This window comes from Cadophora gregata (assembly GCF_030347475.1).
Source record: "Cadophora gregata isolate MNR1 chromosome Unknown scaffold_9, whole genome shotgun sequence".
Lineage (NCBI taxonomy): Eukaryota > Fungi > Ascomycota > Leotiomycetes > Helotiales > Ploettnerulaceae > Cadophora > Cadophora gregata.
In genome coordinates, this window is record NW_026695932.1 from 646,412 (window position 1) to 673,284 (window position 26,873).

The 26,873-nt window shown below is 48.7% G+C and overlaps 7 protein-coding genes across 9 annotated transcripts; 4 read left to right on the plus strand and 3 right to left on the minus strand.

Annotated features, from left to right (window-relative positions):
• Positions 1–427: 427 nt before the first annotated feature.
• Positions 428–2,706, plus strand: ONS95_014536 (uncharacterized protein). 2 transcript variants are annotated; one of them, XM_058508192.1, is made up of 5 exons: positions 428–1,066; positions 1,122–1,228; positions 1,280–1,454; positions 1,508–2,280; positions 2,330–2,706. In XM_058508192.1, exons 1-5 carry the CDS (start codon positions 793–795, stop codon positions 2,393–2,395), a joined length of 1,395 nt encoding a protein of 464 aa, XP_058355874.1. In that variant the 5' UTR covers positions 428–792; the 3' UTR covers positions 2,396–2,706. The 2 variants fall into 2 exon arrangements, with proteins under 2 accessions (XP_058355874.1, XP_058355873.1); XM_058508191.1 differs by having other exon boundaries at positions 712–1,066; positions 1,508–2,706.
• On the minus strand, positions 2,707–5,369 carry ONS95_014537 (uncharacterized protein). 2 transcript variants are annotated; one of them, XM_058508194.1, is made up of 5 exons: positions 4,677–5,369; positions 4,060–4,611; positions 3,801–3,935; positions 2,925–3,754; positions 2,707–2,874 (listed from the first exon to the last, which is right to left on the minus strand). In XM_058508194.1, exons 1-5 carry the CDS (start codon positions 4,734–4,736, stop codon positions 2,844–2,846), a joined length of 1,608 nt encoding a protein of 535 aa, XP_058355876.1. In that variant the 5' UTR covers positions 4,737–5,369; the 3' UTR covers positions 2,707–2,843. The 2 variants fall into 2 exon arrangements, with proteins under 2 accessions (XP_058355876.1, XP_058355875.1); XM_058508193.1 differs by having other exon boundaries at positions 2,707–3,754; positions 4,677–4,845.
• Positions 5,370–5,595: 226 nt separating this feature from the next.
• On the minus strand, positions 5,596–7,582 carry ADE4_2 (amidophosphoribosyltransferase; the record flags this gene model as incomplete). The annotated part of the gene is made up of 8 exons (XM_058508195.1): positions 5,596–5,968; positions 6,020–6,115; positions 6,165–6,375; positions 6,429–6,856; positions 6,922–7,092; positions 7,149–7,178; positions 7,230–7,423; positions 7,484–7,582. The coding sequence occupies 8 exons, from the start codon at positions 7,580–7,582 to the stop codon at positions 5,596–5,598; spliced, it is 1,602 nt and encodes a 533-aa protein (XP_058355877.1).
• Positions 7,583–9,758: 2,176 nt separating this feature from the next.
• ONS95_014539 (uncharacterized protein) lies at positions 9,759–12,105 on the minus strand (the record flags this gene model as incomplete). The annotated part of the gene is made up of 2 exons (XM_058508196.1): positions 9,759–11,545; positions 11,595–12,105. 2 exons carry the CDS (start codon positions 12,103–12,105, stop codon positions 9,759–9,761), a joined length of 2,298 nt encoding a protein of 765 aa, XP_058355878.1.
• Positions 12,106–18,417: 6,312 nt separating this feature from the next.
• FPR1 (FK506 binding protein proline rotamase rapamycin-binding protein) lies at positions 18,418–20,018 on the plus strand (the record flags this gene model as incomplete). Its single annotated transcript, XM_058508197.1, has 7 exons — positions 18,418–18,647; positions 18,838–18,902; positions 18,967–19,027; positions 19,094–19,114; positions 19,302–19,343; positions 19,392–19,433; positions 19,799–20,018. The coding sequence occupies 6 exons, from the start codon at positions 18,418–18,420 to the stop codon at positions 19,417–19,419; spliced, it is 447 nt and encodes a 148-aa protein (XP_058355879.1). The 3' UTR covers positions 19,420–19,433; positions 19,799–20,018.
• Positions 20,019–20,503: 485 nt separating this feature from the next.
• Positions 20,504–23,813, plus strand: ONS95_014541 (uncharacterized protein; the record flags this gene model as incomplete). The annotated part of the gene is made up of 4 exons (XM_058508198.1): positions 20,504–20,509; positions 20,623–20,993; positions 21,041–23,027; positions 23,076–23,813. The coding sequence occupies 4 exons, from the start codon at positions 20,504–20,506 to the stop codon at positions 23,811–23,813; spliced, it is 3,102 nt and encodes a 1,033-aa protein (XP_058355880.1).
• A 585-nt stretch (positions 23,814–24,398) lies between these two features.
• On the plus strand, positions 24,399–26,332 carry ECM4 (S-glutathionyl-(chloro)hydroquinone reductase). The gene is made up of 4 exons (XM_058508199.1): positions 24,399–24,737; positions 24,894–25,028; positions 25,120–25,857; positions 25,959–26,332. The coding sequence occupies exons 1-4, from the start codon at positions 24,612–24,614 to the stop codon at positions 26,202–26,204; spliced, it is 1,245 nt and encodes a 414-aa protein (XP_058355881.1). The 5' UTR covers positions 24,399–24,611; the 3' UTR covers positions 26,205–26,332.
• The last annotated feature ends 541 nt before the right edge of the window (positions 26,333–26,873 follow it).

Genomic DNA, 26,873 nt, shown 5'->3' on the forward strand with positions numbered 1-26,873 from the left:
TGGTGCGTTGTCGATCTTTCTCTTTCTATCTTTGGCAAATGCCATGAGCCATTTAGTAGCCAGACTTATCAAGAGTTTCCTTGTCTGCTTTGGAGAAGGTCTTTTTGTTTCCCGATTCGGTGACATCTTTCGAGGCGCTAGATCTGCCGAGGCTGGTGAGGCGCCTCAGCGCTTTGTTACGGTGATGTCCAACTGGCCTATCGCTTGCTTTGGTGTGGTGCGCGACAACGTAATCATGCAGGTTCAGACGAAGCTCTGAGCATTCGTTGGCACAAAGGCTGGTGAAAGGGAGTTGTCAGAATCATATCTGGTAAACGATATGCTGGAAATGGCATAGTGCCGGGTAAAATCCCCCCTGCCATTCCCTATGTTTTGGCAAACGCGGAGAATAAGTAAGCATTTTTGATCGGGATTGATTAGGCCGGCCCACTGAAGTCCACAAATTAAGGCTGCATGCAGGTGCTGCCGTATCACTCCTGGTGAATCCTGCTGCACCTTATCTGCGCCACCCGCGTTTACTGCTCGAAAGATGATTCCTAATCGGGTGAGATAAAGCAGCCATGAGGCTCACAAACCAAAACACTGACTAATACACCCGTGCGTCACTGTTTAAAGTTGGGGCTCGAAAGATAATACCGCATTCGGACTAGCGTCTCTCAAAGGGACTATGGTACTTCCACCAGTTACTCCTCGAACTTGAACTTCATCCTTCGTTGAACTTCATTCTTCGTCGATAGTCAACTCCGCTGTGGAACCAGAAGCAACACGCTATTCTCCCGTTCTTCGTTTGCCATGATGGAGTCGAAAGTGGACACTGATTCTCAGGCTCCTACCTTGAACAAAGGCTCGCAAGATCACTTACACGACGATTCAAACCCACAATTAGGAAGGTTGGAAAACGGTGACCTCGAGAAGAACAACGTTGCAGAGCCCCCATCAAAGCAGGCGCAAAATTCAGCTCCCGCTGGACAAGATCCAAACGAGTTCCCGGATGGCGGCTTTCAGGCATGGTTCTGTATTGCAGGAGGATTCTGTACCGTATTTTCAAGTTTTGGCTGGGTAAATTGTATGTTCCATTATTATAGACTTGCTGTAAACATTGTGAACTAACAAGACAACAGGTATTGGCGTTTTCCAGGACTACTACCAAGCCAACCAGCTCTCCTCGTATTCGCCAAGTACCGTGGCATGGATCCCAGCAACAGAATCATTCATGCTCTTCTTCTTCGTGAGTTCATGGTACACGCCTTTGGCTAGAGGAATTCTAATGTTTTCGCAGGGTTTGTTCTCCGGCAAGCTAAGTGACAGCTATGGTCCGCGATGGCCGTTGCTTGTGGGATCATTTATGCATGTTTTTGGATTGATGATGCTCTCAATATCCACCGAGTACTATCAAATATTTCTTGCCCAATGTATCTGCAGTGGAATTGGAACGAGTTTCCTGTTCTACCCTAGTAAGTACATCCATGACTCTGTCATTGTGAAACCCATGGCTAATAGCGCTCAGCTATTGCTGCGGCTGGAACGTGGTTCAAGAGACACCGAGCACTCGCATTCGGCATCATGGTGTCTGGTTCCAGTATGGGCGGTGTCATACTTCCAATTATGGTCCAGGAATTGATTGGGGAAGTCGGATTTGGATGGGCAATGCGTATCACTGCATTCCTTATCCTTGGGCTGCTAATCTTCGGCAACATCGCAGTCAAGTCTCGTCTACCCCCTAAGAAAAAGCCGTTCACCTTCAAGGAGTATTTCATGCCGTTCGCCGAAATACCATTCCTACTTCTCGCTATTGGTTCGCTCTTCGTCTACATCGGCGCATTCTTGCCTTTCAACTTCATCATTGTTCAGGCGAAGCAAGCTGGCATGTCGACCAGACTCGCGAACTATCTCGTTCCGATCATCAATGCAGCGAGTGTCTTCGGTAGAATCTTCCCTGCTCACCTTGGAGATGTGTATGGTGTGTTCAACGTCTGCATCATTTTCACGTTGTTTAGCGGAGTCATAAGTCTTGCTCTGTGGCTACCAGCAGCTTCCAACGCTCCAATCATCGTCTTTGCAGTGCTGTACGGATTTGTGTCGGGCTTGACACTTGCCATCATTCCTGCTTTGGTGGCTTCGATATCCGATATCCAAAAGCTGGGCTTCCGCGTCGGCGCGCTCTATGCTTTCTCTTCATTCGGTGCTTTGTTCGGCAGCCCAATTGCTGGAGCGATTGTGACTTCACAGAATGGGGGCTACTCCGGCCTCAAGATCTTTTGTGGTGTTATGCTGATCGCGGTAAGCACGTCAAGTGCAACATCTCTATCATGAAGACTAACGATCGTAGGGTGGTGTGTTCATCGCTTTCTCGCGGGTCATATTAGTAGGTCCTGGACTGCTGGTCAAGAAGTGAGTGACGTGTTTGGGTTCATGTATATTAGAATGAAAACTCGGTGAGCATATTAATGAGCGTCAGAAGGAAGCGTCATGGCATATTAAGGCGCAGGTGGAGCAACAGTCTGACTTTCAAAACAACAATTGGGGATTCCATGGGATTTGTTTAGTGGAGAAGTCTCCTTCGATTCTTCTCTGTAAAATAATGTACTCTTTCTCACAGTCATTGACGACAGATGCTTTGGACATTGATCGGTATTGCTCACCGTCAATTATTGAATATTGATTACAGTAGCGGGGCGAAGTGAATACAAAATTTTGAACGCCAAAACCCCCATTCGCTGATTGATATGTAGCATGGAATTTCATATTGTGATCGTTCCCCAACTCGATTTCCACGTGTTCTACTCCCCAAATCCCTTCTGGTGTGCCCTCGCTCTGCCTTGCTCGTGTGAGCTCTTGGGAGTTCACCAGTAGTATTTCGACGAATCGCAATAGCTGCAGAAAATGTTACAGGATGACATGCTGCGCAGCAGCTCAAGCCTTACCTTGACCAACCTCCCAATGGCTCAACAATGTCTGCGAATGCCATCGTTGACAGTCCCCAACGTGTACCAGGACCTTCCATCTTGTGCATATTTTGCAACCATGACCACTCTTGCTCGTGACCCGGATGCAGCCGAAAATACTGTCGAGCGCTCCAAGACGGATAGGTGATTCCGTGGCTCCCGTATGTTCCCATCTCTATTCGATGATAATACTCCATTGACTGACATATGTTGCGCGCCATCTTTGTACCCTCGCTTTGAATCTCTCTTAAGAGAGTGTTCTGACTAGAAGCTTCTAACCTGCTTGACGCATCTACCACAGTAGTATCAACTTGAGCCAGGAGATCTTCGAGCGCAATGTGACGATCAAGTCTTGCTTGTACAAGGGAATGTATCTGAATAACATTGCTGTACAGCTGAGCGGCGACCGACCAGCACATCACAACCGTGGCAGCGACGCTGAGGGATTCGAACTCGAAGCAGGACGAGAAGACTTTGTTCGTAGGGTCTACATCAGCAAGATTCGATGCACAGCTTGGGACCAGCCAAGATCGAGGAGTCGGCGAATTTTTCCAGAAGTTATCGTACCACGACTTGATAGACTTCACCTTAGCTAATATTGATCGTACAATGTCGGCCGACTCCTTCAGGAGAATATTTCTGTCACCGATGGAAGGGAGTGATACCACTTGCTCGAGCAGAGTAGGAATATCTGCGATCATCTGATAGACTTCGCCAAGAGCATCGTCAAGGTTGGATTCGTTGACAATTTGTCGCCATATATTGTTTTCGAGAAAGTCAGCTTGTCGCTTCGTTAGAGCTTCCAGAGTCTACTAGATCGTTAGATGGAAAACAAAGATGCTTGGCTAAACTTACGCAGACAATCCTCAGACGTGAAAATAAGTGTCGCCAAGCCGGAGTACTCGCCATTCTCTGATCACGCAATCGTAGGATCTCTGCAATGCCGCGTGCGTGAACGCTCCAGCCATTTTCTGTAGGACACACAAAGAGCTAGGAATTTTTGTCAGTAATTCTATACCTGAAGGGCTGGGTGGAATTGATAGATGCGCCACATATTATCTAAGCTACAGTTCACAGTCTCACCACGATGCTTCACAGGATCTTCTATACATACCTCACACGTAGATAGTACTAAAATAGCGGCCAATGTTTCTTCTAGAAATTGTCTTTCCGGATCGGCTAGATCGGCGTAGAGGTGCTGCAGAGCAGTGTTGTACTGATCAAGACATTCGTAAAGTGAAGCATTACCTGCGCCAGTAATGTGCAGCTGGACAAGGCAGAACGCGAAGAGGGCAGTATTCAACGATTTGCTAGGTGCCACTAGATCTTTCAGGCAGTATACCCACGAGAAGCCTCCTCCGCTGGTCTTTGTATTGTAGCTGCTTGACACTGGCTTTTTCGGGAGATAGATAGCTTCTAATAGCTCGACAGCATAATGTCGAAAATCGCGGCTTTTGTGCGAGGACTCGGTAAAAAGATGATGCAAGTCAGCCTCTTTCTTTGCGTCTTTCAGCCTCTGCTGAGCCTTGATCTGTGACAGCACTGATGTCGCGGTGGACGAAGGGTCCGAGGGGGTCCTGTTGACAAAAATGAGATCCCGGTCGTAGCCAGTACAAGCTCGATTTGATGTGGTGCACTTTAGGCAAGAGGGCCGTCCCAAGTCGCACTAAGCAGGGTTTTCGATTAGCAAGATATACCATTTGCTTACATGATCTATGAATGGTTACATACCTTTACTCTCCTCTTCCTGCAGGTGTTGCAAGCCTGCGACTTCCCAGCGACGCCGACCATGTGTAACTTGACGAACAGAAGGAGAGTGTGAGATAAGGCAGACTTAACACGCACCCTTCGAGATGGATAGTACGACTGAAGAGTTTAGGAACAGTTGCTGTGCAAGTGACCTGAACCTTGGTGCAACCCCGCCAGTGATTATAAAGATGACGGTGGAGGTATCTCCGGCCGAGCTAAGCTTAAAGAGCACTAGTGCTGTTTACATGAGGCGATTGTCTCCTGATAGCCACTTGGACGGTTTTTGTTCTAGAGTTTGATTCTACAAGTCGGCGTGGTCTTGTAAATTTGTTACTAGCAAGTTTTCAACGTTCTATCTTTAGCGATTGAATAAAGACATGCTATTTGCTAAGGTACGAAGGTGCGTGGTGCGTGGGTCAGTGGACCTTAAAGGCGGTTGGTGCGCTTTCACGGAGTTTTGCTCGCGGTAGCTGCTCCTCCCCTTGCTGTCAAGTTGTTGACTATTGTCAAACCCACAGAGCCGCTCTCGCATTCAATGACCATTTAAATTTAGTTCTTTGGCGAAGAGTAGGCCTCTAGATCTGTTTCACTCGGCATCAATGAGATGACACTTCAAATCAGGGCGCTGGGCATCTATACAGAATCTATGTAAAAATTAGTAAACCTGTTTAGTACTATTCTATGCCTATTGCCAATCTTCAACTACAATACTAGTGCACCCCCAAGCTTCGTCGAGGTCTATTGACGATTACAAATTGCAAGATGTCTCGGCTGAATGCCAAAACCCACAACATTATGTAGACATGTTGGTCCGAAGCCAGATTCGCCAGGGGATGGCTAAGAGAAAACAAAAGACATATGAAGGGTTTTCTCCATGCAATTTCCTACATAATCCTCGGTTTCATTGGTCGGCTACCATATTATGAAGACTGACATCCGAGCGCCCACCCACAGGTGGTGGTGTTGTCATGCTATCGCCAACGGTTGCAAACCCACCGACGCTCGCATCTTCAATCCTGGATTTGCCTCGAGTGCTTTCAAACTTTTTCAAGTAACCATCAGACACAGGCGTGACATATCTTCCGCAGAACACACCGACTTCAAAACGCTGGTTTGGTCGAGGGCTGAGTTCCGCGCAAGCAGCTTCGAGATCTTCTAGGCTGAGAAAGACCACTTCATCTGCGTTTATCGATGCCGCAATCGCTTTGCGATCGCGGTTGTGAGCGACCATTTCCGATGATGTGGCTAGATCTATGCCGTAGATATGTGGATGTCTAGGATATGTCTCAGTAACCATCTGCCACACAGGCTAGAATGTGACTTACGTAACCGGGGGAGCAGTATATGCAAAGTATACCTTCTTTGCTCCGGCGTCGCGTGCCATATTGCAAACTCGCAGGCTAGTGGTGCCTCTCGCGATTCTGTCAAGTGATTAGCTTCTCGAACCAATTAGCAGCACTCGTCACGTACGTGTCATCGATGAGAAGCACAGTCTTCCCCTCGAATTCCCTTCTCTGTGGATTGAGTTTTGACTGGACACTTTTACGGCGTTTCTCTTGACTCGGCATGATGAACGTCCGGAAAGTGTAGCGATTTCGAGAAAATGCATGTCTATACGGCTTTTGGAGAGATTCAGCAACAGCTAGTGCGGACACAACTCCTGAGTCGGGAATTGGAATCACTACACCTATCAGTAAAATCCAAAGTGGGCCTGCTCCAAGGATTGATACTCACCAACATCAATGTCATCTACGCTAGATTGCCCCAATATCTCCCAAATGGTGTGCGAGAGTTTGTACCCCATATTCTGCCGACTCTGGTACACAGAAATGCCATCAATGGTTGAGTCTTCACGACTGAAGTAGCAATATTCGAAGATATCTGGTGTGTAACTCAATTCTGGGTGGACTTGGCGAAAGATAGGCTTCCCTCCCTTGGGAATGATTACTGCTTCGCCAGGCCTGATGTCCTGAACATCAGTAAATCCAAGTTGTTCCAAAGCAATGGACTCGGAAGCTAGCATGTAATCCACCCCTTTCCCATCCCGGTTATTTCTCGATCCCATCACCAGAGGTCGGATCCCGTTGGGGTCTCTGGCACCAAAAATTGCAAAACCTGCAACCATGCCGCAGAAGGCGAAGCCTCCTACAGTCATCTTGAACCTAAAGTCACGGTCAGATCTGAGTTCCATAGATGCCTGCTATGGAGTGGTCGAGTAGAAGCTCACATCTTTTCGAGGCCAGTGAATATATCATCAGCATCCACCCTCCGCTTGTCTCTCTGCAGTAGCTGAGAAGCCAGAACTTGCAACATAATCTCAGAATCACTGTCTGTATTAATAGGAGGATGTGCTTTACGATCCAGGTATTCCTTAAGTTTGTCCGTATTCAAGAGGTTGCTAGAACTGGCGTCAGTGACTCGATAAAACACTACCGCGCTGCTCAGATCACTTACCCATTATGGGAAAATAATAAGCCGTACGGCCTTTGTCTCAGTCAGTAAGTATTGAAAACTTCAGTAATCAGCATAACTTACGAGCTGACATAAAATGGCTGACTCGCGGCGTTCGACGAAGTACCTGCTGTGGGATAGCGGAGGTGGCCAAGGCCCATGAATCCAGGCAGCTCAGGAAGCAGAGCACTATCTCGGAACACCTTCGATGCGAATCCTTTCCCTTTGCAAGAGTACATTCGTCCAGACTTGTGGGATGTTGCAATGCCACACGCGTCCTGTATTGATTTTGTCAGGTCTTGCAGGTAGACGTTTGATGATGTGCGACGATGGCTTACCTGACCACGATGGTGCAGTGCGTAGAGAGCATTATGCAACTCGATAGCTGCATCTTTAGAGTCCAAGTTCCCAAGTATCAGTGCTAGAACACCACACATTTTGCTGTACGAAGTGGAGATTTCGTAATTCGGGTTTTTGGGTTTGTATCCGGTGAGGGTGTTGGATGAGTGCGCTGGATGAGACTGATGACACAGAGAGAAATTTTCAATTTGAGGAAGTACTTGTGAAATATAACCAAGCTGTTCAGTCGGTTTGATAATGATTGACTAGGTGAAATTTAGCCAAGCTGTTCAGTCGGTTTGATAATAATTGACTAGGTGAGTGTTAAGTGCCGAGACTAATTTGTGACAGTCTTGTGTTAGCGGATCATTTCACCCAAGGACTTGGTAAAGGCTATTCTAGCTCCCAGAAACGCACTAGCAGTTTTTGACTGTCATGAAAACCTCGGTTAAAATAATAAATACCGTAGGCAGTCATGAACAAGTGCAAAATTTAATTCAAGTATCGAGACTCAGCCAGGCTAAGCCCTTTTACCAGGCCAAGTTTCTCACAAACCCAGTACATACAAAGCGAAAGGATGGGCATTACGAGTCTATGATTTCAAGTTCATTAAGTTATATTCAGGTCAATGCGTGACAATTAAATTGCTCAGAACATGTGGGTGAACTGTTTCTACATCACTATGGTAATGGTTATCGAGTAAAATAAAGGTATGTATTTCCCAGGGAAGAATCTTGATTACACGAGTCTGAACTCTTTCTAGATAGCTTTGGTCATCATTTGACTCATGAACTCTGATTGTTGCCGGCCTGTCTCCCCAGAAGCAACTTCTGAGTTTGAGATACAGAGGAGCCTGCATCCTGGTTGTTGTTCTGGGCCGCTACTCTCTCTCGCCATTTCTCGGCTGCAATGCAATCAGCACACTGATTGATTGGCTCTATGATTCCTTTATATGGAGATACACAGCTCAGCTCGCAGCGATGAATGGTTTCCTGGCCCCAACCATGACCGCAGGAATAGGGATGGAGCGCACGGTGACACATGTTGCTCGCTGCTTCGAGATTTGTCGATGAAAATGTAAGTACACAACTGGGAAGTTATTGATGTGAGAGAGACTCAAATATTGCTATCTGAAGCAAGATGAAGTGCCACTGACAGTTCGGAAGGAAATTTTGATCAATTGATGGCAGAGAGGAATTCGGGTTAATTGGACTGAATTAAACTAATGTAGTGCTTCTTGACGTGTTGTTTCCCAAATAAAAACAGGCTACGAAATGTCAACAGAGTTAACAAAGGGCTTAGAATGATACATTGTATGTCTTTGATGAGTGGCTGCACTTTGTTGCACCTGAAAGAAAATACGGCTCCGCCGAACTGTTTGTTCAAGCGAGCCGCCATCCGATGAACATCACACACCTTTCATTTATTCTCTGTGTTCATGCCTACAAATTCAACAAAATATACACGAATCTATTGTCTAGCTTTGGGGATGTACGAAGTAAATCAGACGGAACTTAAAGCATTCATTGTTGAACAGAGTCTACGCAGCTACTGGGAGGCTTTCAGCTCTGGCCTCTCTGGCCCTGCGGCGAAACCAGCTTCTGATAAGCGAAAAGGTCGCTGAAAACTCACCATGAATCGTAATGAGATCTCGGAAGGATTTCCCATCACAATAAGGTTAGCTTTGTGAAGGAAGGTTATCCTCGACGCCCTTCCCGTCTTTTTCATCTCCTTTCCCTTCCTTCCCAGCTTCGCCTTCTAGCTTATTGACTTTAGAAAGCCAATTACCGATCTTCGAACAGTCTGGACACTGCTTTAGACTGAATACATCGTCAAGCTTAACCTCCCTATGAGGAGCACTGCAAGTATTCTCGGCTCTGCGCCTGGCCCAGCAGCGAACGAGGCGAGGAGTGCCAAGCGAGATGTCGTGCCCGTGACCGCAAGTGTATGGTATGACCTGCACATGGCACATTATCCTGTGTTGGGAATTGAGAGCTGTGAACAGAGGAGTTTTTATATCGGAATGCGAAGAGATGGGATTGTGACAGGGTGCGTGATTGTCATGGTGAGTATTCGAATGTCGGTATCATGTTGATGTTTATACACGCTTGGGAGCATTGTTCCCCTATCCAACAGTGATACAGAATAGTCCACTGTGGGACAAAGCGCGGTTGGAAAAGGAGTGATGTCTAGGCCATTATGTAGATTCTACCTAGATTGGAGAGTGCCATCGTGTACGCCGCTTCGTAGAACAGCACCATAGATTCTTCATGACTATCTCAGTACAATCTCCCGATCCTCACCAAGAACCCTCCAATCTCCCCACCACCCCTGCGGCGCAACAACACACACCCTCTCCCAACACCCCGGATACGACACCGACTCCCTAATAAGCAACCCCATAGTCCTCAACGTATAATCCGTCATCGCCGCCCCCGTCGCAGACCCCACCTGCGCAATAAGATAAAGCAACCTCACTCCCTTCCTCTCCGCAAAAAATCCCCAATCTTCCGCCGTATCCAGCGCCACAACCGAAGGATCGGCCGTATCTCCTCCCCCTTGACGCGGGGACCTCAGTAACAAGTGATACATCTCCCCACCCCGCTTGACCTGGTAGATTCCCCTCCGCTCAAACGACTGCATGTTAGCATAACTGTCAATCCTCGGCGCCACGCCTTCACACTCATCGACAAACACCTCGACGACTCTACTCTGCACGCGAACCATACCCGTCGACACAGGACCCATGGGGTTCTCCCCAGAAGGCTCACAAGACCCTTCCAAAACCACCCATATCGGCGTTGATGGATGCTGACGACTATCCGTCCCGAACGAACAGAACGCTACACCTCCTTGGATGGAAGCCCACGACCAGGACGGCGCACAGTACGTTTCGTGTCTGCTGCACGGAGCGGCGGGTCGGTTCCAGCCGCGCCAGAGGAGCTGGCTGTTTGCGTCTTCGCGCCAGATACCTGCCCAGTAATTTTCTGGTGGACGCCCGAGCTTGGATGCTACTCCCGCGAGGGCCGACAGCCTGTCGCTTTCGTAAGTGAAAGTTCGCTCACCGTACATCTCGACGAGCTTCTTCCAGGATTTGTTCAGATCCGTAGTGCGGCCGGCAAGGCGTCTAGTGCTGTTGCTGGCTGACAGGCCTCTTGTGACGATGCCGTCGCGGCGTTCAGTTAAGAGCAGGTTTCTGGTCAGGTCGTTGTCGGTGAATCGGGCTTCCGTGAGGGACTGCAGACCACATTCGCAGCGGGATATCGAGGCGCATTGCCAGTGGAGCTCGGTGCTAGAGAAGCAGATCTTGCGGCGGGAAAGGATTTCCTCTTGCATGATCCAGCCTCGATTTTGGAGCTGCGAGACAGCCTTGTCAACTAAGCAAAACGCTTCGTCTGGAGCGAGAGAATTGGGATAGTATGTGTGTCGAGTGGATGCCAATATCCAGCAACTGTCACCAGTCCGTGGGTCTTGATACTTGATTTCTCGTATCAATTCATTCGTGGTACTTTTGTCTTCTTCAGTCGAAAAAAGCCCCTCGTCGCAATGACTCGCTCGTTCAGCAAAGAGTGTTGCGTAAGCGTTCTCATAGATGTCGCCCATCCTAGCAGCCTCAATCTCCCAGTCCTGGAAGTCATCCTGGACGATACACAGTGAGTCGATCCAGAGATATTGTATTCCAAGCGAACGGGATACTTCGATTGCGTGTCTAAACGTCTGAGGAAACGAAGCCATGGGAATACCGCGACAGAATTCTTCGATGGATGCCCGTTTCGTGACCAGCATTTTGACTTGGGTGTCCAATATCCCCCAACGATGGCTGAGAGCTAAGTATCTTCCAACCTCACCATTAGTGATCTTGAGCGCTGGCTGGACTGTGCTACTTCCCACATCGATGATTCTGGTAGGAAGTTTCGGCAACATGTCCTGCCGACACGATGGATGGTTCACCAGACAATCACTAATCCACGCAGAGATATTCTGGGTATCTCGTAATTGACCCCTCTCAAACGGAGACTTGGTAACGTTCGGTAGCCACGGAAACGGCGATGGAGATCTCTCTATTCAGATTTAGTAGAGATAGCCTGGAAGATGGGTCAAGTCACTCACCTCCATCCACGGCGAGGACAACAACGGCAACAGTGGCGTCAGGTCTTTGAACACCTCCTTCAATACTCTTCGAGATCAGGTAGACACCGAAGCCGCCTTTGCTGCCGGACCAGGATGATAGATAGCCGACGGAATCATTGCTGTCTGCTAAGAGACACACACTTGAGAAGAGAAGACAGATGGAGCAATGCCCGTCAGCAGACCTGAAAATGTCTATTGTTGAGACGGGTTGTTCAGTGCATGTCGTGAGAGGGCCGCAGGTCTCGCACAGTGTTGCCGTGCTAGGGCCTTGCGAGCCGCTCGTTTCCTCATCGTATATTGTGATTGTAGGTAATCCATCGACAGCAGGCGTAGAATGTTGAAAGGAGGATGATTGCTCAACCTGTGTTCTCAGCTCAGGTGATGCGACTTCGGCACTGTCTGGAGATAGTCCCGCCGGCCCGGCATCATTTCTTTGCTTAGTAGTAGAAATAAGCCGGCCAAGTGCAAATTGCTTCGCTTTCTTGAACATCTTGAAGCCGACTCAGCCATGACTTGTGAGATGTGACAGTCGCCAGCTTGTGAAGAACGACTGGGTTGCGGGGTGGTACGCGGGTGGCTTGCGCCAATGTCAGTCAGATTGGCGCTAAATTGCTTTTGATTTCTGAGAACATTAGGACAGGGTGCTATCCAGTGGATCTTGACTGAAGAACCAAACAGCCTCTTCGTCTTTGTCCATCGTTCTCATGATATCTGGTTGCATATGGGCGCAGCCGTTGTCAACAATGACTTGGTCTCTTCAGAGGGGTGATGCCGAAGCGTACGCTGTCAACGTATTTTGTGTCATGCCGCTTACCTGCACTACCACCTATTGACTTACTCCGAACTCATCATCTCCCCACAGGAGATATCTCAAACTGAACAAATGTACGTTAGACTGTCCAAGGTTCAGCTGCACAATCCCAATGATTGAGAACTTCTATCGCTTAGCCTTCACTGCCAACAGACATTCACCTCAAGCCATGGATACATACCGGTATAAATAGCGGCACCACGAAACATAATGGGAGGCCCTATTCACACGGCCATGGACATGTCTTCTGCCGATATCTTGCAAGAAAGACTTGTGAGCAGTAGTACTATACAGCACAGTGGATCGCAATTCTTGTGCACAACCAGCTCCTTTCGTCTGTTGATGTAGGACAGTCCTGGAAAAATGGAAAGACTGCACAAATGAAGAAGTGGCGACAGTATGTTTTGACAGCAAGATTGCCAATGACAATCAGATCCCAAATGACAGCGAAGGACATCTTGAGACTATTTCCTTCAACCACCAAAGCCGCCACTTACGGCGAGGAAGTGGGATTTGTTGGAGGAGAGGTATCTAACCACCGTATCTTGTCACCAACAAATAACCAAAACCACTATTCATACCTTTCCCAATGAGACTCTCCACCAATTTCAATTGAAGATCTTCGCTTCTTCGGTGAGGTGTGAGGCTTTGAGCGAAAGCAAATAGATACATGTCATAGTGCTCTTTAAGGCCTGGCCAAGTGGCATGAATGCGGGAGGAACCTTGGCACCCTTGACGAGGCGAAGCAAAGTGCTCCTACAAGAATCAAATCTCCAGCTTCCATATTCAAAGATACAGAAACCAAAACAGGTGATTCTCAACTGTCATGTAACGCAAAGTGAATGTAGTGAAGTATATATACCCATACCCTCACACAGGACCGTGTGAAAGTGCAAACAGAGACTCGACTGCCACCAGTAAACACTGTTCGTGATGTGCCCCTGGGAGCAAGAAGTAATTTGAGAACTACGCCGGGCTGCAGATCGTGTAGTAACCAGCCCCCTTCAGAGGAATTTCGAACCGTATAGTATAGAGAACCTCCCTCTCATGGAGATAAGACCTTCTCATACTCTGTGGAATATAGATATTTGGCAGTCGAAGTCTTGACAAAAGATATGCAATTGACGACAGTGGGTTGCCGTATGACGCAAGCAAGGCGCAAGCTCCTCTTCCCTAACCGTCTTAGCTTTTGGTCGAAATCCGGAGTCAAATGTACGTCGCAGATGTAACTACTCGTCTCCATGCTATCCTCCCATTTTCGCTGCAGCCAAACGAGGTGTAGCTCATGCAACTGGGCTGTATTTGTTTTGGCAACGACATGCAAGAGGAGTCTCAGGAGACGAGATCTGGATATGTGCTCCAGGTTGTTCTGCGATTTCTCTAAAGTCGCCAGTGACGTTTGTTATGTTAGACTGCATCGCCGAGGGTCTATATCAAGCTGGCTCGTGTCTTCTGTCGATGCGTGTCGGTAATAGAGGAAGGTAAAGAGGTAGAAAGGGATGATTGCAGAGCCCGACAAGTATCGATCTGTGTTTCCTGAGCGAGTGCTGCGATAGCATCCTATAATCCACAAACAGCCAAAGCATTAAGCTCGAATTCCGAGACACCTTTCGTCCTGGAGCATTGAAGGGTCAAGAATGAAGGAGGCCAAGATTGATGCTTCACAGCTGAGGACCAGGCCTCGTGCCCAAGGACGTTCGGTTACACTCGGTATGGTGTGATGAGGCGAGGCTTCAACGACGAAGATCGTCTTATAGATTCCTTAGAAATGCACCGCGAAAGTGGATTCGCTGCGCCTGTTGTTCTTCAGAGGAAAGCCAACGGTGGCAACCACTGCGGCACAGGAGGGGGTGAAGATGGCACTGGACACCTGTTCCACCAACGAATTGTGCTCGTGTTATTCATGCCGCAGGGTTCAAAGACAACTGTCTCGCTTACAATACCAAGATCACGCATCAATAAGTATGAAAAGTATCAAGAGAGCATGGTCTGTATCCGCAATCTCCTCTCTGCCCCACAGTAAGACTTGTGACCTGGTTTCTTTATCACGAATTCCAAAGAAGATCCACAGTGGTCAAGACGGAAGCCGCGCTACGCTCATCAGTCAGAGAATACGACAGATGACAGACCGCCATCAAAGGTTGTCTAGATGGATTTGCAGTGACGAGCCAAGAGATATCCTCAATGAAGAAGCGAAAACAACACCGAGGGATCTTCTGAGAGGAGTCTGCTGCGTTGCGCAGCCACACCGAATGCACACATCTCCGAAAGAAGCAAGCGCCCCCGTCATAATCGGTTCCTTGAGCTAGATATGTTGGAAGAATGGCGGTACCACAGTTCAAGTAGAGTGGGACATCTTCACCGTGCGGGGTCAACGAAGACACTCGACACATCTGGCCAGAAGAGACATGTGTGAGTTGCATTAGAATCCCAAAGATATACCCATGACAGGACGAACAAGGTAAATCAATACTGCATCTCAGTTTTGATGTGTACTCAACAGCGCCAGCTGTTTGCACCCCCTTGTGGAGCGGTGAGTCGGATGTTCGCAGTCTGCAAGGACTGTTACCAAGATCTTCAGCGGGTGACATAATTACTTCTGAGAAAGGGGCACGAGAACCTTGCCTTTGCATGTAAGCATGTTTGAAATATAAATTCAACTTGATTCAATCGTATTAATGGAGCGGCAGCAGATAAACCGAGCAGTTCAACCAGATGGTATTCGTGTTATGATCAACCAAAGCAGAATAGGCATTAAAAGTCTCGAATGTCTTAGTCTTGCATCTAATCAAGAATTCAAAGTTAGAGATATGGATGCGAGTTGGATCGTGCATGATGTGAGAATAATAGAATCATGAAGCAATAATATCGCGGGAGCAACCGTCCGGCTTCCCGGAAGTCATCAATCAGATGCTGTATTGACCAGGCTCAGGCGTTAACTATAGCTCGCCGGATATTTTGTTGTTTCTATTGTAATTTGAAACCCGAACTAAGAGGCATTTCTTTGGTCCAACGGCAAAAACAAAAGAGCAGAATGCTTGCTTGTGACTAAATAGCAAAATTCGCAAGACCGGATATGGGCCCAGCTGAGTCCTCGGAAGACTAGGACTTGAGATGATGGTTCAAGGGATTACAGTGACATACAATGGCGCATAACGTTCTAGGATTACCAAAAGTGCGACGTCAAATATGCGCCCTTGACTCGGAAGAGTTATGATAGCCGAGTAACGTGATCAAGAATTGCTGTACCTGCCCTGCTTCGTATTGATTGTGGCATAGCCGTGGCTGGCCAACCTCCAAGTACAATGCTTGGATAAACTACCAGGGAAAAACAGGCAGAAATGCTAAACGGAAGGAAAGATGAAGGTCAAGACGGGCTGAATGAGTCCACAAGGAGTCCCGGACACGGCCTAGAAGAAACATATTGTACTGTTATGAAAAGACTTCAAGTACGCCCACACCTTGGCTTTTTGAAAGGGAGGAGGGCCCTATATCAACGTCGGGATTGATCCGGTAGGTCAATGGGCGGCAAGACCGATGATATTCATGATAGGATTGATAAGATGACATAAACATAAGGATATGTGGAGTCCACAAAGCGTTGTGTTCTTTGCGGTTGGTGACCCGAGCAAATTTCCAAAGAAAGTTGATGCTAAACCGAAGCGGCGTTAAGCTTAATTGCGCCGTGAGCTTCACGACCGGGGCCCTCAAAGCCTTGGGAAAGGTATCTTTAATGCTAGTGTAAGGTGAGGCTGGCATGCGTCACCAACGGCCCATAATCTCTGTTGATTCCTAGCATCTTGCATGTTTCTTGATGCTCTTCCAAGCAATCAAAAAAGGCGTTGCAGAGTATGCGGCCATTAATGGACAAGTAGAATGATAGCACGACACTGCTCAACAAGACGCAGGAAAGTGCGCGTAAACCGCCGTAAATGGTGACCATCTGTTGGTCGGGTTCCTCCTGCAAAATATGCAGGGCAATATTGAGGAGGTTTCCAGCCCGCCAGTCGGGTTGCCGTTGCCACCATCTCGGTACTTCCAGCACAAGAATTGATTCTTGCTCTGCACGCCATAGGCCGTCTTCATGTCATAAAACCGGTCCTGTGGCTCTGTGGCTGCTGTTGCCATCCAGCCTGCCAAATGGTAGAGTCCGATCTATGTGTTGCAGGTCCAGGGAAGCCACATCGAACCATGCCCACAGTGTTGTGGATAGCCGCGTCTAGGTGTGGAGAGCCAATGTTTGTTGCGATACTCTCTGTATGGATGACCGCAGATTGCGGTGTAACTTTTGCTCACAGACCCAGGTGTCTGTAGCTCCGCGGATTCTTAAAATGGGCAGAAAGAATTCGAGGATTTACTGGCGGCAAACGCGAGTAAGTATCTTTTTGGTAGCGGAACTCTGCAGTTCACTTCGGTGCAAAGTATGGCGTGGACAGGCAGCTGGTGGAGGGCAGCAATTCAAGGTGGCTTGCGGAGAATAGAAAGTCTGGGCTTCACTCGGACGGTAGACTAGCTGCTGATTGATTGTAAGGCAAGGGCGTGGAAGCCGGAAGAGGCATGGAGACACAGGTACCGATTCGGCGGCGCGAGAGTGAAGGTTTGGATAGCGAGGCTATTATTATTCTTGACTTGAGACGTGATGATGGCTCGGATGGGCAGCCCGGCATGGTAGCGGCACAACCGGAGCGGCAGGACAAGGTACTGTCAGGTCAGCACTGTACTGTACTGTACTTTGTTCAGAAAGAGTGAGGCTTGGTCTTGGTTACCAGACTTCGAGAGCTCGTAAGGCGGAGGAGAGACTTGATCTGCGTCGGGTAGGCAAGTCATGGTAAGGTATGGTAAGGTTCTGTGAGACCGGAAGGACTGGAAGACCGGGAGTCTGGGAATCTGGAAGTTTAGGGAGGGGAGGGGAGGCTCGGGAGGGGAGGGAGGGGAGGGAGGGTTGATGGTGGTTCGTCGGGCTTTTGGGGGCTCGCAGGCTCGGTACTAAGGTACCTTTCGTACCTAAATTTACCTGCTGTACCTCCGTAGAGTGAGAAAGTTCGAGGCGGGCTGCACCCCAACCCTGGGCCCTGGTCTGACCTGACGTAGGGAGGGGAGGGGGAGGGGAGGACAGAACCTGCGCCTCTGGCAGCGAGGGAGGGAGCAAGCAAGAAGCTGCACCGCACTGCACTGCACCGCACTGCACTGCACTACACTGCCGACTGATGCCTGTAGCACACCAGTGCAGGGCGGGCAGGATGGGATTCGAAGGCAAAAGAGCCCGAAGTTCTAAAATGGACTGCGACTGCGACTGCGACTGCGACTGCGACTGCGACTGCGAAAACATCGGAAAATTACCTTTCAAGTACCGTACCGTACCGCACCGTACCGTACCTACAACAACCGCCATGCCCGCCGGGCAGGCAGCTAACGCGAAGGGTCTGCACAAGTTAGCCCGCAGAAGCACAGAGGCACGAATGCACAAAGACACAATATGATATGCCAGTTCCCTGTACGCCCATGCCCATGCCCATGCCCATGCCCATGCCCATGGCGGGACGGTATCGCACATCCTACCTTAAGCCAAGTGCGTGGGAAAGCGTTGTGAGGGGTCGAAGAGAGAAGGGGGAAGGGGGAAGGGGGGAGGGGGAGGGGGAGGGGGAAAAGCGACAGGGCGACGCCTACAGTACAAGACGACCATGCCCCGTGGATGGCCCACTACTGTACCAGAAAGTATCAAGCCGGATACATCCCCGGAAGGAAAAGAGGCACGCAGCTCAGCTTCCCAGGTCTACCTACCTTACTTAACAAAGAAAGCTAGCTATACACAGGTAGCCTGGCTCCTACACTAGCGAGACTAGGAGGCTAGGAGGGCGTAAGGCAAGGGTTGACAGGGTTGCTGGTACCTAAGAGGAAGCGACAATTCACTGTGCCGAACAAACGACATCATCCGCCTCGGGCAAGCAGCATAAAGACCTCTGCTCTCCCGCTTGCTTACCTCTCTTTACCATGTTCTCTTCTTCAGCATCAAGACTTCTCAGATTCGCAAGGCCATCTCTTCCAACCACCACCACTACAAGCTCAATCCGAAGCTTCTCTCGCACATCAGCAGCTATGGGTGTCACCAAGACTGTTCTCAAGGAGGGCGATGGAGCTATCCCCAAGGTCGGAGACAGAGTCACCATCGAGTACACTGGTTATCTCAAGGATACCTCCAAGCCTGAGAACAAGGGCGACAAGTAGGTCTTTTCTGCCAATGACATTCTCCCTCTCGATTGGCGATTGCAAGAGCTCTATTTCCCTCTGGCTTGGCTCTACGACATAGCTTCTGACTTTGAGCTAAAATATGAACTTTGCACATTCGCTATCTCTGCCCCACCACCTGGCAGATTTGCAGATTGAACCATTTGCTGACATACGGATTTCCAGGTTCGATTCATCCATTGGCCGTGGAGCCTTTGTCACAGAAATCGGCATTGGCAGAGTCATCAAGGGTATACCCTCCAAGCAGAGCTCCACGACACGTCCCGGAATAGAGAACTGACAGCTTCACCATAGGTTGGGACGAAGGTGTCACCACCATGAAGGTCGGCGAGAAGGCCACACTGGACATTACCAGGTACGTAAACCATTCATTGATCTTTCTTTTGGGTAAAGTGACCAATGCTTATAATTTCTCTTACAGCGACTTTGCATATGGCGACCGGTAAGAGATCCAAATATTCAAATACCTTTTGCACACAATGGTTATACGGTGTCTTCGTACTCCGTACACAACACACGGGCATATTTGGCCGCATGGCGTTGGACCCTGAACCGTTGCCAAATCTGCGTTCCCACACCGCATCCCGACAAAAGTATACCACAGGACCACCACAACTGACATAACCCAGTGGTTTCCCAGGTCACATCCCAGCTAAGGCTGATCTTATCTTGTATGTGCTCCCTGCAGTGCCCCTTGCAGCTGCTGACGTATGGCGTAGCGACGTTGAGCTTCAAAAGATCAACTAGAGGATTCTAGACCGGTACTTCCTTTTTCTTTAGACGTTGATATCATGGCAGCAAAGCTCAGGCTTGGATTGGAATTAGGGAATTGTGTCATTACGACCAGTTCGTTCAAGGGATGCTTCTCAGTGGACAAAATGAAATGCTTTTTCTGACAAGGGTTTATGCATGCAGTGGTGAATTTCATCAGCCTTCGGTCTTGGCGGGGGGTAAATGTGGTGTGGTGGGAGCTGGTGGGATCGCCTTGGTTTCCTGCATCACTGTGCCTGACCATCTCCAAATCCTTCCAAGTTCATGCCACGTGTATTTTCGCTTGACCCAAAATATCTTCCTGCTGGGTATTGGGGTTTAAACTTCCAGATTATCAGCTAATCGGAATCTCAAGCCTATGCCCATCGCCAATCTTTAATACTGGAGAGAAAGCGAAACGGAATCGCGGGGTTCAGGATGACTTAGATGCCGAAGATTGACCGCTTCGAGAAGAGCGCTAGAGCCGCCACGTCGTTTGAGTCCAGGGTTGCTCTGCTCACTCGGTGAGTAGCTTTGGTGGAATATTAATATGAAGGGGATGAAAGCAGAATCTTATCATAAGCCAAAAATTGCCATGTGGAGGTCTCTCGAGGCAAAATATGCGTTCAAAGAAGTAATGGAAAACGTGACTTCTGCCTGATCCATGCCGTGAGGCCTGAGGCATAACGGGATTTCAAATGTCCCCTGCTGTTATGTCATTAGCTCCAGACAGTTCGATGCGATGCTGTGAGGCCCAGTTCTGTTTTGTTGCCTTCTACGACCCTACCTGAACAAACCCTCAATCTTCCATATTCTCTACTGCACAGTCAACTTGAAGTATCTGCGATCTCTACTAGCAATAAACACACCCACAAAGCCAACAATATTGGTTGACTTTTCTTGGGACCGAAACTAGACCTCCCGCGATCAGGGTCCAATACCCACCGTACCTGACGAGCATCAACACCTGGGACACAAGTCAAACGCCACAATTCCATCGCAGGTGATTCCGAACGGTGACTGCAAGCTGGGGAAACGTAAGCTGTCAAATCCAGACTTCTCCCAGCCTTCGAAGAAAGCCATGACTGTATGTTGATTTACCCCTCCATCGCCCAACAAGCTTGCAAAAGAGCTTCCTTCTGGCATGAGATGGTTCCAATCTACGTGTGAGATATATTACTGATGCTTAAGGCCTTGCAGGACTCCAAAGACGTCGATATGGAGACCAAGATGCAGGTGGACGAGTCGGTGGTAGGCAACAACGACATCGATGAGTCCCTGTACAGCAGACAGCTCTACGTGCTAGGACACGAAGCCATGAAGCGTATGAGTGCGTCGAACGTGCTTATTGTCGGTCTAAAAGGACTTGGTGTTGAGATTGCAAAGAACATTGCTCTGGCAGGTGTCAAGAGTCTGACCCTCTACGACCCCGCCCCCGCCGCTATCGCCGACCTCTCCTCCCAGTTCTTCCTTCACCCTGAGGATGTTGGAAAGCCTCGGGCAGCAGTGACAGCACCACGTGTAGCTGAATTAAATGCCTACACACCGGTTTCTGTTCTTGATTCTACCAGGTAGGCTGCTGAGTCCGTGTGTTGTAAGCATCAGCTAATTCCCTAAGTCTTACCACAAACCTCCCACAATTCGATCGCTTCCAAGTCGTCGTTCTCACGAATACCCCCATCAAAGATCAGATCATCATTGGAGACTATCTACACCAGAAGGGCATATACTTGGTTGTTGCGGATACATTCGGCTTGTTTGGATCCATATTCTGTGACTTTGGAGAGAAGTTCACTGTTATCGATCCTACAGGAGAGACCCCGGTATCAGGTATCGTTGCAGGTATCGACGAAGAAGGACTGGTATCAGCCCTGGACGAGACTAGACATGGTTTGGAAGATGGGGACTATGTTACTTTCACGGAGCTGCAGGGACTTGAGGCACTCAACTCTGCTGAACCACGGAAGGTTACAGTTAAGGGACCATATACGTTCTCAATCGGAGATGTCTCCGGACTAGGGCAATACCAGAGAGGCGGTATTTTCACACAAGTCAAGATGCCAAAGTTTGTTGACTTCAAGGCTCTGTCAGTTGCGCTGAAGGAGCCCGAACACCTCATCTCCGACTACGCCAAGTTCGATCGCCCATCACAACTTCATGTTGGATTTCAGGCCCTGCACGCATTTGCTGAACAACATGGCCGTCTACCTAATCCACATAATGAAGTCGATGCTGCAATTGTGATTGGATCTGCCGAGGCCTTTGCAAAGCAGGAGAAGCTTGATGTCGAAATCGACAAAAAGCTGCTTGGAGAGCTGAGCTACCAAGCCCAAGGTGACCTGAGTCCTATGGCTGCTTTCTTTGGTGGTCTTGCTGCGCAAGAGGTGTTGAAGGCTGTCTCTGGAAAGTTCATGCCCATCAACCAGTGGCTATACTTCGACTCCTTGGAGTCGCTCCCAGAGAACTCGGCTAGATCCGAAGAACTCTGCAAGCCTCTGAACTCCAGATATGACGGCCAAATTGCTGTGTTCGGACGAGAATTCCAGGAGAAGCTCTCAAATGTTCAAGAGTTCTTGGTTGGTGCAGGTGCTATCGGTTGTGAGATGTTGAAAAATTGGGCTATGATCGGTCTTGCTACTGGACCAAAGGGAAAGATCAGCGTAACAGATATGGACTCTATCGAGAAGAGCAATCTCAACCGACAATTCCTCTTCCGACCGAAGGATGTTGGACAGCTGAAGAGTGACTGTGCTGCTGCTGCTGTTCAAGCAATGAACCCAGAACTGAAGGGCCACATCGTCACTATGCGAGACCGCGTCGGACAGGACACGGAACATATCTTCCACGAGGAGTTCTGGACTGCCCTTGATGGTGTCACCAATGCCCTGGATAACGTTGATGCTCGTACATATGTCGATCGTCGCTGCGTGTTCTTCCGCAAGCCGCTGTTGGAGAGCGGTACCTTGGGCACCAAGGGAAACACCCAAGTCGTCATTCCCAGCTTGACCGAATCATACTCCTCATCTCAGGATCCTCCGGAGCAGTCTTTCCCTATGTGCACTCTGCGAAGTTTCCCCAACAAGATCGAGCACACGATTGCATGGGCCCGCGAATTGTTCGAATCATCTTTCGTCAAGCCCGCGGAAACTGTCAACCTGTATTTGAGCCAGCCAAATTACATTGAGACAACCTTGAAGCAGGGAGGTAATGAGAAAGCCACTCTCGAGCAAATTCGAGACTTCTTGGTCGACGACAAGCCTCTAAGCGTCGAGGACTGCATTAAGTGGGCTCGATTGCTCTTTGAGAAGCAATACAATAACGCCATCCAGCAATTACTCTACAACTTCCCTAAGGACTCAGTCTCCTCCAGTGGACAACCTTTCTGGTCAGGCCCTAAGCGAGCTCCTGACCCATTGAAGTTCGATCCAAAGAACGAGTTCCATTTTACATTTGTTGTCGCTGGTGCAAACCTCCACGCTTACAACTATGGTATCAATACCAAGGACCTGGATGAAGCTCTGATTCTCAAGGTCTTGGATAATATGATCATTCCCGACTTTTCACCAAACGCGTCTGTAAAGATCCAAGCTGATGACAGTGAGCCAGTAAGTATTCTGTAACCCCGATGAAGTTTCCAACACTAACAATACCAGGATCCAAATGCAAACTCATCTGCTTTCGACGACAATGCAGAGCTTGAAAAGATTGTGGAAAAGCTTCCACCACCAAAACAGCTTGCAGGATTTAAGCTCGAGCCGGTTGAGTTTGAGAAGGATGATGATACCAACCACCACATCGACTTCATCACCGCTGCCAGCAATCTTCGTGCCGAGAACTACAAGATCGAGCTTGCCGATAGACACAAGACTAAGTTCATTGCCGGAAAGATCATTCCCGCGATCGCTACTACTACGGCTCTTGTGACTGGCTTGGTCATCCTGGAGCTCTACAAGGTTGTTGATGGCAAGAACAAGCTCGAGGCATATAAGAACGGCTTCGTCAATCTCGCTCTACCATTCTTCGGCTTCTCAGAGCCTGTCGAGAGCCCGAAAGCCAAGTACAAGAGTCACAACGGCGATGTCGCTATCGACAAGATATGGGACCGTTTTGAGGTCGACAATGTCACTCTCAAGGAGCTCCTCGAATACTTTGAGAAGAAGGGTCTCACAGTCACCATGCTCAGCTCCGGTGTCAGTCTCCTCTACGCCAGTTTCTTCCCACCTTCCAAGCTAGCCGACCGGTACGCAATGAAGCTGAGTGAATTGGTGGCCCACATCTCCAAGAAGCCAGTTCCTGAACACCAAAAGGCTGTAATCTTCGAGGTTTGCGTTGAGGATCAGACGGGTGAGGATGTTGAGGTTCCTTTCGTTACAATGAATATGGGAAAGTGATAGATATGCATGCATACGTGGGGAATGATTGATGATAGGATGGATGAAAGGGTGAATGAGCGATGAAATTCTCGGTGTTTTCTCTCTTGTCTTCTTGGGCGGTTGTGTTTGGTGGATGGATGCGCGAGCTCATGAGACCTAGACAGAAAGCAAGAAAGTACCGGTGTATCTTCAGATTGCGATCAGTTAGCGCGTAGCAAGTAAACAAAATAGAAAATGCGTTCTCCTTGACACTGTCAAATGCACTTACCAATTACAACAAGTAACTTGCATGACCTACGAACATTCCCTCGCTGGTGCTACCTATTCTTCCAGCATCTGGATTCTACTTTCGTGGATTCATCGCAAATCTCAAATAGGACAACGCATCAGCCAACAAACCTCTGACAAATTCCTATCTCCACCAAGTTCAACAGCCCCTCAATACAGAAAACGCTCTTCTATCACTAAGGTGGGGAAAGAAACAGCACAGCAAAACTGCTTCCCCATAGCGGGGCAGCAATGCCCTTTGTCACGCTGAGTAATCCCCCTGCAGGGGCAACCCTCAATGTTTTGCAGGACCCCGCTCTCCTCTCTAGGGGCTGACGCTGACCTAGGCCTAGCCAGTTAGCGAGGAATTGTGCCGTCATCATTATCAAGCACCCTGGTTGGAATTATCAACCAGTACTCATCACTCAGCGGGGAGGTAGGGATACCGAAGGTAGAGAAAGTACTTGGAGCTTTGGACCCCGCCTTCAATTCGACTCGATAGATACTTGCAATTTTACTGCACAGCGCTTTTTGTTGAAGAACTATTTAATGCTCCTCTGTTCCCGCTTCGGTACAGGTACAGTTACAGTGCAGAGAAATTCGAACTTGATATCTGGGTTTAGGAAGGGAAGATTTGATTACAAGGGATTTTCGAGTAGGAGCTTGGGAAAGATGGTAGGTTGAGCTACCCCTCTCCTCCTTCACACCCAATTTTTGGGTTTTGGTATGGCAATTGCATTCGCGAGCTATGAGGAGCTTCATTAAAGAGACGACAGGAGGAAGATATGAGAGAGAAGACTGAATAATTGCTAATCTGTGTGCGACGGACAGGCAGCAGAAAAGATCACCAACTGGGTAGCTCCCAATGACAAGAGCGGAGAGTTCAAGAGAGGACAATCGCAATTCCGGAATTTCATCAAGAAGGGAGGGGAGTTTCCACCGGAGGCGGGGAGATATCATCTCTATGTACGTTTCCATTGAACCCTCACTTCACCCTTCTTCTTCTCTTCGCAAAACCACCTTCTCCAGATTCTAAACTGACTTCGCTCCAATACAGGTCTCCTACGCCTGCCCGTGGGCACACCGCACCCTGATCGTCCGCCAACTGAAAGGTCTCCAAGACATCATCCCTTTCACGTCTGTCCACTGGCACATGCAAGAGCTGGGCTGGCACTTCGCATCCTCGCCCAACGCGGACAATTCTCCCGGCGAGAACGTCCGACCTGATCCTGTCAAGGGCCATGAAGGCTACAAGCATATCCGGGATGTGTACTTTGAGGTCGATCCGGAGTATAAGGGGCGGTTTACGGTGCCGACGCTGTATGATGTGAAGCAGGGGAAGATTGTTAGTAATGAGAGTAGTGAGATTATTAGGATGTTTTATACGGAGGCATGTCTTTCCCCCTTTCATCTCCTCAAATTATTCAAGGACGATATATGGAAGCGGTCTGTTCAAAGACTAATGTATCTTCTCGGACAGTTCGACGACCTCCTCGCCCCCGAATACAAGAACGTATCCCTCTTCCCCTCTGCCCTCCAATCACAGATCGAAGCTACAAACGAATGGACCTACAACGACATCAACAACGGTGTCTACAAGTCTGGATTTGCAACCACACAAGAGGCGTACGAGAAAGCCGTCAAGACGCTATTTGGTAGTCTAGATAAGGTTGAGAAGCATTTGAGTGAGGTGACAGATGGACCGTTTTACTTTGGGAAAGAGATTACGGAGGCGGATGTTAGGCTTTATACCACGATTGTGAGGTTCGATGTGGTTTATGTGCAGCATTTCAAGGTATGTTTCCTCTCACTTACCATCTATCTCTCCTCTTCTCGCTCTCACCTCCCCCCTAACCCAATAAACCACCAAGCCACATACTGATACAATCATCACAGACCAACCTCCGCACCATCCGCGCCGACTACCCCTACATCCACAAGTGGCTGCGCAACCTCTACTGGAACATCCCGGCGTTCAAAGACACAACTGAGTTCACGCATATCAAGAATCATTACACCAAGAGCCATACTCAGATCAATCCGTTCAGTATCACGCCTCTGGGACCGGAACCGCCGATCTTGAAGGTTGATGAGGAGGTCCCGGCCGTGGCGTATGCGTTGAAGATGACGGGGAAGAAGTAGAAGGTGCTTGGGAGCTGGTGAGGTGATTAGGAAGGGGATGTGTATACCTAGGTAGCTAGTCGAGTAACGGACCGCTTTATATTCTGAACTTTCTAATGAAACCTATTTCTCAAATTTAATGATGCGGGCATGTAGAACAATGTGCAATAACACGTGTATTAACACGAATTCAGCAGAACTCTACTTCCCAGATAGGTAAAGTGCTTTCCTGCCAGTATAATCATGAAGTAAGAGGACTGGTGCTCACCAGAGATGAGAAAGAGGGAAACGCTCAACCCATTTCCCCAATCCAGCGCGGCTTCTATGTACTGCATAAGATGTACTTACTGATCAGTGAGTTCCTGAATTTGGATAGATTGTAATCAGGTCTGGAGGATAGAAGAGTTGCAGATTTGAGATTCTTGGACGAGAGAGCTCTGTTTTCTCATGTTGACTTTTTTGACATAGAGGTTTTCTGGATGTCTTAATTGGTTCTAACCCTGAGAGTTCTTTTATTGCCAGATATAGTCTTTAATTGTACTTCAACGAGACGATAGATAATGTGATTATTCCGTGTTCATATTCAGATATGAGGACCATTTCCATGGTGACAACACTCGCTCGCTTAGACTGTGCTGTCCATCCCTTTTTCTCACACCGCTTCTTCCACCTACGCAGCGTACCTAGATA